The sequence below is a fragment of the Acanthisitta chloris genome, unplaced genomic scaffold, assembly GCF_000695815.1.
Source record: "Acanthisitta chloris isolate BGI_N310 unplaced genomic scaffold, ASM69581v1 scaffold3371, whole genome shotgun sequence".
NCBI lineage: Eukaryota > Metazoa > Chordata > Aves > Passeriformes > Acanthisittidae > Acanthisitta > Acanthisitta chloris.
This window is the reverse complement of record NW_008654174.1, coordinates 7,120-19,850: the sequence shown is the minus strand read 5'-3', so window position 1 is coordinate 19,850 and position 12,731 is coordinate 7,120. Positions and strand designations below refer to the sequence as shown.

Below are 12,731 nucleotides of genomic sequence, written 5' to 3'. Positions count from 1 at the left end.
CTTCCCTCACCCCTCTGAAGAGGGCACCTTTGCAGATCAGATTATAGGATCACTGGAAAATATGGAAATTTTAAAATTAAAGCCTTTTCTGTGTATGAAGGGGTCAGAAGATGATTTCTGCAGTTCAGAAAGTGAGAATCTGGGTGCATCAAGAGACAATAGCTCAAAGGGGGACAAGTTCTGTGCTCTGGTGTTACTGGCTGCACTCCCACTCCACAGCTAAAGAGAAGCAAGGGTGTTTAATGCCATATTACAGGGTAAGCGAAGGAGGCCATGCATATAACCTGCTTTAATGGCTGGACTCAACGATCTTTAAGGTATTTTCCAACCCAAATGATTTTATGATTCTACATCAAACACTCGGTCCCATATCCAATGAAAGTATGAATCATGCTGAATCCTCTATTTGAAAAGTACACTTTTAAATATAAAAAAGAGTATTTAAATATTTAGTATTTTGAGTATCATTACTCATAGACAGCTCTAGAGAAGGGTCCACATGGCTCTGCCTCATCGATATTCTTCTGATTTATCACAGGCTACTGCACAGACACTGTGTTTGAGAACAGCTGCTTCACAGACTCCCTTTGTTCCCAATACTGGGACTTCCCTTCCCTCTCCAAAATGCTGTTCTAGTACCTGGACATATTCCTCAATCCTTTGTTACATGGCCACCTTCTTCCTCAAAGGTCATCTCATCCCATCACACTGTTAAACAATATAGAGCTTAAGCACGTTAGCACAATGCACTAATCCAGCCCACAACCTTCCTGTGCATTTCCCTCAGGGGTCCCTTACAATTAGCAACGGCTATAAGGAAGCTGGGAAACAATGAGGAAAGGCCCAACTCTTTATTCAAATATTTGAAGCACAAATATCAATAGACTAAAATCATGTGTCAAAAAAAGTCAGGTCGGAAAACTCTGCCTTAAAGGGGTAAATTTATTCATAGACAATTCAGCCTATTTGATTAAGCATTTAAAGACCCCACACCCAAACAAACGTGTGTCCTTTCACTGGAGCATGTACCTGTGGGATTACACACCAATTCCAACACAGCTTGACCTGCAAGGTGAACAGAACTTAGGATGTTCTGTGCAGCAGCAAATGTTTGCTAAGAACACACCAGCTGTAAAAGGAGAAAAGAGCAGTCCAGAGGCTCCTCCAGACATGCCTTCTAACTCACTTCTGCATCCACTAAATTAGGCCCTCAGAGCCTTCTCTGGCAATGCCTTCTCTGCAGCCCATGCTCAGGCAAGTTCCCTGCAGGACAACCTCTCTGCCCAGTGGAAAAGACCTAAAAACCCTGGGAAGAAGGAGCAGTTCTGATGTAGAGGGTTTTGTCCTTGGAGACATCGTTTCTCAACATCCCTGCATTCCCAGTTAATGGCAAAAGTGGGTGCCTGACTCCCAGGGGGTGAGATAAAGAGCCCTGTCATTTTCCAGGGAAACATATCAGCAATGTAACACTTACCTGTGCCGACTCGATGGTTCCCAACACATCACCATGACCTTGAGGAGGCCTGTCCAAAAGCTACATCAAGATTTTTAACAGTGACACATGGACAGTACCACATGGCAGCTGGCACATCTTCAGGCTGGCACCTACACCAATTTCTACGTCTGAGCAGGTGCTGCCTCTTGAGAGAGCTCTTCTTAGGAGCTGAGTTGTGAAACAGCTGCTTTAACCTCTTCGGTCAGTATTTGCCCAAGAAACCTGGCATAGCATGAGAAAAGTTATCTGAGCCCTTTGGAGGGAAATGACTTTGTCCTGCCAGCCTGCCTTGGGTGCAATGTAACACTAGTGGCTCCTCCTTTACAGGGCACTGAGGTTAAAGAGGCTCAGCCATGAAACTGCACTGCACAACATCCAGAGGTACATTCAGAGTCTTCTTTTCTGGCCAGTTCTCAGAACTCTGAAGAAAGGAGCTTAGTGCCCCATCAGGGTGCAACAAGCAGAAGAAACGACTTTCCTCTGTGAATATCCAGGCTCTGAGGCTCCAGAGGTGACCTCAGCTCTTTGGGAGAGTCTAACCTGAGAGGTGAATGTACAGGACAGCAGTTCTTAGGATAATACTAACACCATCGAAGGAAAAGAACACTATTCCCTGTCATGTCAGCTTGGCTGAACTCCTAAGGGATTGGGAAAGCAAAACCAGCATGCCCAGACACTTCTTTAAGCTGCCAGATAAGCTGCACAGTAGTGGGTGACTTGAACCACTTCTGGGACTTTAATATCTGGGGATTTAATACCTGGTGGCTCAGGAGAGAGACTGACTGCACCACTCATCTCTCAGCAGTGAGCACTGGAGCACCAGAGAGGTAATGCTTTCAGCAGCTTCTCTTAAAATCAGAGGGGTCAATCATTTGCCTGTCACTATGAGGTGTCTGTGAAACATTTTGGAATCCACTTCTTACATTGAATGATGGCACAGTACACATCAGAAGGAAGAAGAAAGAGACAAGTTGAGTTAGTGCCATGGGCAGAGAAGGTGATGGTGGCAGAGGACACACACCAATTCCACATGGACCAGGCACAGAAGAACAAGTTGTCGGGGGAAAAAACATCCACCTCAGCTCTCTTGGGTTGGGAAGAATCAATCAGGATTTCAAAAACCTAGGGCTATAAGCAGCAAAATACCTGAGTCATCACATCATTAATTTACAGCTTTGCACTATGAGAAAGCTTCTTAGTGAGTCTTCTCAACCTGGTATTATGTGTATGAAAATACATCTTGGAATTCTGAGGACTTAAAATTACTTTCTCTGTTAACTCTACTCCTGAGATCCTTGATGGAAAAGTACATCACACGTTTGCTTGGGGTTTAAATGCCATCCTGGCTCAAATCTGGTTCATGAAGCCCATCTGAATATTGCTAATTTCCTGGTTAGACATGGACTGTACATCACAAAGACTAAGATTTCCCCTGTTGTCTATGAAAACGGGAGAGAATTACTTTCATCCTCTTGTTCTAAAGACAGCTTCAAGAGTCTTAAAAACTTTAATCTCATGTTTACAGCTTTATAGCTTTGACCCTCATTAAAAATGTAATTCCTTATACGACAGACTTGATTTTGGACCCCTGTCCTTTGGAAGCTGTTTGTTCATCCTGTGGTAGACATACTAATGTAACTTATAGGTGGCCAAAAGTGATGGAGATGCAGGAGGACACTTGGATGCAACATCTGGTAGTTGTCAATACATACACCCAATGCAACAGCACAAAACAAACCTGGAGGCAGAATGCTCCTTTACATCAGACAGCTTCTGTTGCTGCAGAAGCCAGGAAGAACTTTCCACCTCTCTCCTGTGTCTCCTTCTACAAAATAGTTTCAGGATTCTCCCACATAACCCTCTTCTGGGAGCAGTCCTAGCCAGGATTCAGTAAGCTGCTCACACAATGGTCCTGAGGACCTGCCAGTAGCAGTGTCATTCACACGTTAGGTCATCAGGTTCCCAGACAAGACAGAAGAAGAAATTCTCCCCCTCTAAAATGAGGGAAGTTCGGGGAAGTTTGTGCCTTTCCTGGAAAATGCAGAGAGCTGTAGTCTGCTGGCACCTAACATGTTTTCTTGTCCTGCACAGACGCAGAGTGACAGCAAAGCTCCCGATCTCTGATCCTGCAGCATACAGTGTTTCCTGTGATCTCTGTAGGTATTAAAGCCTTAATAAGAATCTTGAAGGTGCCCTGTGGCTTGCAGGGGAAAAGGGTGGATAATAACTCTGTGTCCTCCTGTGTTAAATACCTGTTTCCTTGTTGCCTGCGATTGATGGATAATGACACAATAGTCCACTTAGGCGTGCCACCCCCATTTTCCACTGTACTAATTTCATTTCTAGACAAGAACATTCACAGCCCAGTTACAGTCAAATGTAAAACAGAAATTCACAAATAAAAGTTGCTGCCTGCCAGAGCTCTGATCTTGCATCTTCAAACTTGAAACACCTGAATTTAATCTTTTACTTGTACAGGTTTCATATCCTGAGCAGAACATGGCAAATATCAAGGCACTCTTTTTGAATGTACTCAAATTCCAGGGAGCCAAACTTCCATCATTTGTATCGAAAAGGTCCAACACAAACTCAGCTGGGAAGAAAACAGACTGAAATCTACACCTGAATGGCATATCAGCTCTTTCACACTATTGCAACCATAGTTACGCAAAAAACATACATAATTTCTGCAGAAAAGCAGACTGACCATCACTCTTCAAACAGAAGAAAACAGTGCTTCTGCCATCCCTAGCCACAGCAGGTGCAGTTTGACATTTTTTTCCGCCTCTAGACTCAAACTTTATCTTTCTGTTCCAGCAGTCCAACATCAATACTACACCAAGGAATGGAAAAGCAATCACTGCTAATATAGTACAAAAGCATGAACGAACAGTTCTGAGGCTGAAGCTAGCAACAACTCATAAGTGAAAACTGCAACATTTTGGTGTGCTCCCACTTATGAAAACAGTCCAGATGGAGTCCTAGCATTATAATCTGGCTCATATGCTTGTAAAACATATCTGGTGTTCTCCTTGATGCTGCTGGGATTGGGCTGAGAAGGACTTGTTGGACTCAACCCAGCAACTTGTGTCGTCTCATTCACAATGATGGGTCTTGTGCAAACCATTATGGCAAGCCACGAGAGAAAATGGACTTGCTCAGGGAATGAAGGTTACGGTGCACTCACCAACATGCCTTTATTCACTTAAACTGAACCCATACAGACATTTCCCTCTCACTGCCTGCTCATCTCCTTTAAGTCACAGTAGTCATATCATCAGCACCATCCACCTCTAAGAGTACAGAAGGAATTTCTGATAGTGCAGCTACAGTTCTATTAGTCACCAGCTTACTTAAAGGATGACTTCAAAAGCATCAAAGTAAATTAGTGGCATGAGTTCTACTACTTTCATATAGGAGCTTGATCAAGGAGTTTTACAGCCTAATCCAAAATCCCCTTCTGACCATGTACACAATCTATCAATTGCAGCACCACACAATCCGTCCTACAGTTGATTTACCACACTTCTTTGAAGTACTTTGAGGTACAATAATACACACCTTCCACATAGTTACATAAGGATATACTGAGAGTTTCTATAGACCTTCATAGAAAATCAGCTAATCATGAATGCAAACACAATCAAAACCATGTGAGGAAGAGCAGACAGCAGTAAGCTACTGCTCTTCGTTTTAAGGTGAAACTGCACCTACATGTGGCATCAATGACTAAAATTTCCTCATTGTCACATAACTATTCCATTAACACGTTAGGAGGAGAGCTGACAGCTACGCAGACAGGGTAGCATCCTGTCCATGCAGCCAAGGACAGCTCCAAATCCTTTCTAGCTCAAGGCAAAATCTCACCTACAAATGAATTCAAAGGTAGAGTGCGCCAGATGCCATGTCACTCAGGAAAATACTTTGCATATTGATGACTGAAACAAAGCTATTTCTTAAGGGATGCTCTGCCAATGAGCACTCTACAACACAACTTTAGCCCTGTGAAAGGGGCAGAGAGCAGACTTATCCATGGTACTCATCACACTTCAGATTCACAAGCAGAAGTTTCCGAGTACCCCCATTTTCACAACATCAAGGATGGACATGACCAAAGGTCTGGCTGTCCAATGGTGGTTCCTCACTTTGAGCCACCAGTGTAGTGAGTATCCAGCCCCACAAACCTTTGGCTGCCCAAAAGCAGTGATTGATGCACTGCAAGTACTGGTATATCACATCATACAATCAATCAGCCAGAGAGGACTGGACACTTATCTTGTCAATCACTCAGAGATCAAGTTATTTAAACAAATTTCAGGAAATCACAATTATACCCTCAAGCTCCTGGCACTGTAAACAGAACATCTATTCCAACAGAGAAAAACTTGATTTACACGGCACTTGCATTCTACAGGGAAAGAATGGATATTTCAGAGATACATCATCACACAGATTTGTTAATGTCAACCAACAAAAAATTCCAACAAACCCATCACCAGAACAGAAATACACAGGGGCCAGAGGGAAAGCAGTTTCATTTTAAAGAAGGGTAGGGAGGGATGCTTTATGTTAAACAACCTATTTATACAGCAGCCCAAGCCAACTTCAGCATACAGAATAGATAATTCTGTAATATACAGCAATATTTGAGTCCTGAGATAACCCTGCTATGCCATATGTCCCCAGCAACAACCAGAGGTACTAACGAAGTCGTGCTTAAGCATCTGCTGCATGCTCCAGGCCGCTCACCCAGAAGTTATCCTCTGGGACAATTCCATTACAGAGCAGCAGTTCAGCAGTAGCAAACCCATCACATGGGCAAGGTGAGGCTGAAGGGAAAAAAAAGGAGGAAGGGAAAAAGGAGGACAGGATTTTGGAATAAGAACAGGGAGGTAGAGGGACATGGCAAGCTGGAAATCGCACAAGTGAAGCTGTATCTTCTTCTTCTACAACTCTTCCAGTGAAAAGTGAATTTATTTTAAAACATGCTGGGTTGCATGGTTTGCTTCCCGAGGCAAGACAGGACAGAGCTGCCAAGAAGGAGGCTGCAGTTATTTTATCTGGGTAGGGCTAGAAAAAACACATTGATGGGCAGCTACCATTGGCTGAAGGAAGAGTGTGTGAAGTCTTTGGCAGAAGATCTCCTACAACCTCCTGCGCCAAAGGACTAAGAGGATTCACACAGCTTGAAGAGTTGAGATGACAGAAGATGTTGATATGACAGAAGAGAAGAAGGTCCAGAGAAATATTTTTGGTGCAAGAACTGCTTGGCAGTTACATTTTACAACAAAAGGCACCCTTTTCTGCACAAAGAAGGACTCTGTAGAACAGAGATTAAGTCAGTCCTTCCAAACAGAGAGAAAAGAGTGCATTTATCACACCTTCACTGCAGGATACACACATGTATATCCAAGCACCCAGCATTATCACAGGACATCAGAGGCAGATCCAACTGCTTATTCACAGACAAGCTCCTGCCCAGCACTAGGAGCTTCCCAGTGCAGACTTCCGTACTGATCTCAGAGGCCTACAACTCCAACTGAATGATGGTATGATGTGGTGATTAGTGAGACACAAGAGGGAATGAGCAAATGATTGACTCAACATGCTAAGCCTCCCTAAGACCAAGGAGAACTTGTGACAAGGTCACACACTGAATCAGACACAAAAAAACCCAAATCAGCTCTGCTGCCTGGAAATCCACTCGTCTGCTCTTCTATGGAGAGAATTTTCCATAGGTCAGGTGGTTTATAAAAATTCCTCCACAGTGTGCATGTTCCCCAAGCCATCAGGATGTTAATAGAAGAAACACTGCCTATGTATACAAGACTTTTCCCTCTCTAAACATGTACTCAAAGTGGAAGACTCCAAGAGGAGATTCTAGAAATCCACACAGTCAAAAGCAGGACAGGTTTCACAGAGGAAAAAAAAAAAGATGTGCTAATGATACAACTTGAGCAAAATCCACACACCTAATATGCAACAAGAAAAGCTAAAGATAATGTCAGCTGGTGGTCCAAGGAAGACAGATCAAAACCAAGACCATCTCCAGCACCCTTAGCCTAACATGGAAATGGATTTCAGTGTAGTCGTGGACACCCTCAATTGTCACCATCACCCTCAACTGCAGGTTAAAGCTAAAGAGATGGAGTGATACTGCCAAGTGAGTAAATGACAGATACCAGACAGCCCATGAAAATACACTTGAGGCAGGTGTCATCTTCCATTACAGGGGGCATTTGGCAGATTCTAGAAAAAATGCCAGACTCCACAACTCAGCATATCCTACCAGAAGGAAAACAATTATTTCTGATGTTTGGATGCACATTTTCTCTTACAAATTACAACACACTCCTTTCACCACAGGCTTCAATAAATACTCCATGGCTACAGGTCACAGCAGAAGTTCCATTTTCAGGATAACCACACGCTCCTTCTGTATTTAACTGGGAAGCCACAGAGTTGTGGCTTGTTACTGTCGATGTTTTCAGGACAGAAAGTCCTAAGCTTTGCCTGCTTGTCACAGCATCTTGTGGATTTTAACACCAACAGCTACAGCAAAAAGCCTGTGAAGTCCTATCTGCACCAGAATCTCTGTTCACAGAGAACACGGGAAGGCACTGCACTGAATGGATACGCAGGGATAGGCCCAGAGCAGGAGAAACGCACAGCTCATGCTTCCAGTCGCACAGGGGTGGGACATGCTCAAATAAAGCAAGCACCCACAAAATCCAGTAAGAGACCCTCTTATCCTCTCCAGTAAGAAACAGTCAGGGAACAGAGGTATCATTGTGCTCAGCACGCTGAACCAGGATGGCAGTAACAGAAGAGCTCTGACATATGTCAGCCTCAGTGCAGGAAGGTACAAGAGCAAGTCTTGAAAAGACCACTCTAGCATGCTCCTGGAGACCTGCACAATAATTTACAATGCGTGCATTTTTATAAGTTCATGCTGTAGCTCCCTATTATTGCCCCCTTATTTAAGAAACAGGAGGAAAGGATTACAAAGCTGTTAGTTACTATCAACAAAGCTAGGAAATATTCATGCGGCCAGTGTTGCTAAGTTTGAGGCCTGAGAGGATTTGGAGACAATACTAGAGAGTTAGCTGAGACAAATCATTTGCTCCTAAGCTTAAAAAAACCCTTTCTGTTTCCATGTGCATAATAACCAGCTCTATCTCAGTGAAAACATTAAAATATCCAGGCAGCAGAGACAGGCTTTATGACACGCGTCAGTACACGAAGGGTACTTCATTTCCACCTGATTTTCTCACACCTAGTAACAAGCTTGTTATGCCTGTTTCTTCTACAGAGAGATCCCAATACATATGGAGAAGGCTTGGGATGTATTACAAAAGTTGCTTCCAAGTAGCCAACCTGGTGCTCCCAAGACAGGAACACTACTACACCAGGGGCTACACCAAAGAAAACACAGTAAGGCAAATGCCACATCACACCACAGCCTTTCAAAAATGAGAACAAAGGAGGGAAAGATTATTTAGAAGAAACCATGTGACTTGGTAGAAACCCCATTTTCCATTCAAAATACATGTCTCTCCCCAGTGGAAAAGCAGCTCATCACAGACAGAAAGAGATCTCACATAATAGCCAACTTGTAACAAAAGGCCACCAGGAGCATCACCAACCATCAGGCTACAACAAGGGCCGCACCCAGGGTCTGCACAACAACTCAACAGCCCATCTGTCCTGCCAGGACAAAGAGCCCCCCAAAATGCAGTGGGAAAGCTGGCATCTGGCTCAGTCAGCCCTGTGACCAGCACCTCCACACCAGCAATAACGGCAACCCAGCACCTTTCGCACACACTAGATGGGACCCTGGAGCGATAAATTGCCGATGCAACGATAACAAGGCAAAGCAATTAATAAGGGGGACGTTGTTGTTACTTTAGCTGTGGTAATGAATACAAGGGGAATGAAATTCTCCAGGAAAATTGGGGCAACATACAAGATGGATGTTTCCTGATCAGAATGTATGTAACAGAAAGCCACCTCAAATCTCAGTAGTCACATACACTTGCTAAGGCTTACTGAACTGACAGAGTTGGACCTGGTAAATCTGTAGTTCACAAATTTGGCAATGATCTTAAGTGGGTGTTGGTTTCTGCCAAGTAAAATAAAAGGATTTCACAATATCAGAATTATACAATAGAGGGCCATAGCAAATTGTTCTTCAGGCAGGGGCAGATAAACAGGCATTAAAGAGCATCAAAATCCCCACTGTTTCTGCACAAGCTATTTATTCCCAGTCTGCAGATGCCTGAGAAAGAGGTAGGTTGACTAGACAGGGACCAGGATGTCACTTGCTATTTATGCTCTCACAAGTGACTGAATTTGACAGGGATAGCTGATAACCTTCTGAAAATAACTGAACTATCTAAGAATCTGTGTCTTAGCTAACACAGGTTTTGGGTTTTGCAGCTTGCAAAAATGCGGATTAATTCTCAGCCTAAGGAGATGATCTTACAGCTCTGCCCTGGAAGACATTAAAGTGGGATATCTATCCTTTATGGACAACTGAATTCATAACTCCCTTTCTGAGTATCTCTATTTGGCTTTTACTGAGAACTTAGAAGTTACCTATCTCCCTTGCAGCAAGTCAGATAGAAATCTTGCTACTTTTTATTGAAATAATGAGGTCTTTTTTTTCATATTCAATCAAAAGCAAATTAGAGAAGTTAACCTTTGTGGGGCAAACCAGAGGTTACAGCTCTCCTGACCAAGTTCATACAGCTTGGATCACCCCAAACCCCACATTTCTAACTTCATTAATTACTAGCTATTGTAGGTCTACTAAAACATTGCGAAGACTGGCACATGCAGGCTTTGGAGATGATCCCCTCCAAGCACTCCATGTTCCAGGTCTCCTCTGCACACATACAGAGCCATGTATAGCAGGAAGAAAACTGGAAGACTTCATACCCTCTCCGTTTTTAATATGTCCCAGGTAGAGTGCACAGCTGGAACCATTACCACTGGGACCACTAGCAGGGCTCTGGCAGCACCAAACCTGAAAGTTGGAAGGGAACCACAGGAAAACATTCCCCAGCCTGTGAAGGCCTGCTGTAACTGCCACAGCAGCAGAATACCAGCCAGAACTTCCCCTGTATGTGTGTGCAGTTATTTCCTGGGCACTTCCAGGCACTCAGTTCAGTTTACAGATTGGTGCCTACAGGCTATTTGCTGTAGCAATGGACCAAATCTGATCAAGTCAATCACCTGCCCAAGTCTATACATTCCAAATGGGAGAAAGGGCAGAGTATGCATCAACAATAGGAAAAAGAGGGATTCCCAAATTCCCAGATACGTGGGAATTGCTCTTGCATAGGAAGACGTTATTTCATGTGAGCAGAATGGTGGAAAGAATACAGAGAGGCATTTGGCTAAAAGGAGTGCCATCTGTAATTACTGATTCCCCAGTGACAACAAAATAAATTGGGAATTGTAGTAGCAATGAAGGAAAAATAAAAGTTGTCACTGACGGTAAAAGCAATCAGTAATTCTGGAGCCTTCTCTGCCTATACTCCTCACCACCACCCCGGTGGGAATGTGCCAGGCTCTTTCCCAGCATCAGAATTATTTCTGTAAAACATTTCTGTAAGTTGCAATACCTCTGTAACTGAAAATAGAGGCAAATGCGAGCACTTAGTGGGACCTTTGAAACCCCAGCTGTGAAGACTCATTAACTAAGTACATTTTTGCAGATGCACAGCTCTGAATCTGACTCATAACTCTCCTCCCATGACAGTGAGACCCAGGATTCAGGTAAAAAGGCTTTAGATAATTGATATGAGTTCTTACTCAGGCAAATGATGAGGAAGAAGGCAGCAGAGAGGAGATTTAAGGGATGCACTGAAGAAAGGGGGATCAATTGTTTAGGTTTTGTTGAGTGATCCACCACCTGCACTTCCAAGGCACAGGGAGGATGGTGTGAGATGGGAATCTATGTTTTATCTCACAAATTTTTATGCATCTTGGTCTTGTAAGCTGGACAACAGCTCTAGCCTCAAATATTAGGTCAGACGAAAGGCTCCCCTTGGGTACTTACTCAGGGGGGATTTCAGCCATTTTCTCCTTTTAAGGGCTGGAAACATTCAGGTTTACCAGGCTCAACTGCACATAGGGTAGCCCTCGTGGCTGCAGCTCCAGTATGCCAAAGGACAGGATAGATATGGGGGAGATGCACAATTAAGCATCTCTCCCACACACAAGGCATATGGAAAAATGGAGCACGCAAGTCACAGTTGACTCAGAGCTGCATACCAGAGGCCTCATCTACAGTCACATGCGCATGTGTGTGCACACACAACCGGGGGAAGCATTTAGTGCTAGCAGAGCTCTTCCCAACTGGATTTCAGTGCGAGTACAAAAGCATCAGGGTCAAAACCTGCATTAGGAGTCTGTCAGACACCAGCTCTGACTTTAGCCAGTGTGCTGGCACACACCAGGGAGGAGGGCAGACCATTTGGTGTCCAACAGCTCTTCCACACTGGTGTTTCTAAGCCTTGTACAAGATTCTGGTAGCAACATTTAAACCGCAGCGTTGTGTATTATACAAGAACAGATCTTCCTTCACAAAATCCTCATTGGCTTTCCACCACCCCACCAAAACAAAAATAATTAAAAATCTTCTAGCAGCATTGACCGAATTGTAAAGCAACCTGGTTGGCTTCCATGCATCCGATGGCCTCTTCCAAGATTGAAAACTCCACGCAGACATAGCCATAGTCGTAACCTGGGGACAGCATTTAAATACAGACGGGAGTCATGTTAGTGCCTTGTCATAAAGAAAGCCACATTAAATATTCAATTTCCCTTTCCCTCCAATGACAAACCCTCTAACCACCACCCCTACACTTCAGAATGAAAAAGAAAGAAACCAAGGACTAGCCGGATGATGATTAACTGTGTAGTTTATCGTGAATGTTAATAGTACAGTGCTCCCACTTCCCCTTATGCAACCCAGCCAGGCACACCCCTCCTTAGGGCAAGAAATAATTGCTTTGGTTTTGGTTTTTTTTAAGGCATAGTGACTTTCCATTGCTAGTTTCACATTTGTGCTACCTTGGAGGCAGTGCTCTCCAAAGTAAGTACCTTGTTGCAAATGTATCTTACATGAATAGCCAGCATTTTAATTGGGCAATATTTCAGAAAGAACTAACACGATTCCTTTGCCTTTCCTACTTTTCTTCCAATATCTGCTCGCTTTTTGAAGTCC

General features: G+C 43.7%; 1 protein-coding gene across 1 annotated transcript in view; it reads right to left on the bottom strand.

Moving 5' to 3' along the window:
- The window catches only part of LOC103810473 (RNA-binding protein 6-like), a gene marked incomplete at its 5' end in the record, with an annotated part of 35,277 nt that extends 23,029 nt beyond the window's left edge, over positions 1-12,248 (bottom strand). The window contains one exon of the mRNA XM_009083369.1: positions 12,175-12,248. Within this exon, the coding sequence (XP_009081617.1) occupies positions 12,175-12,248 (74 nt within the window). The remainder of the gene's footprint in view (positions 1-12,174) is intronic.
- Between the last annotated feature and the right edge of the window lie 483 nt (positions 12,249-12,731).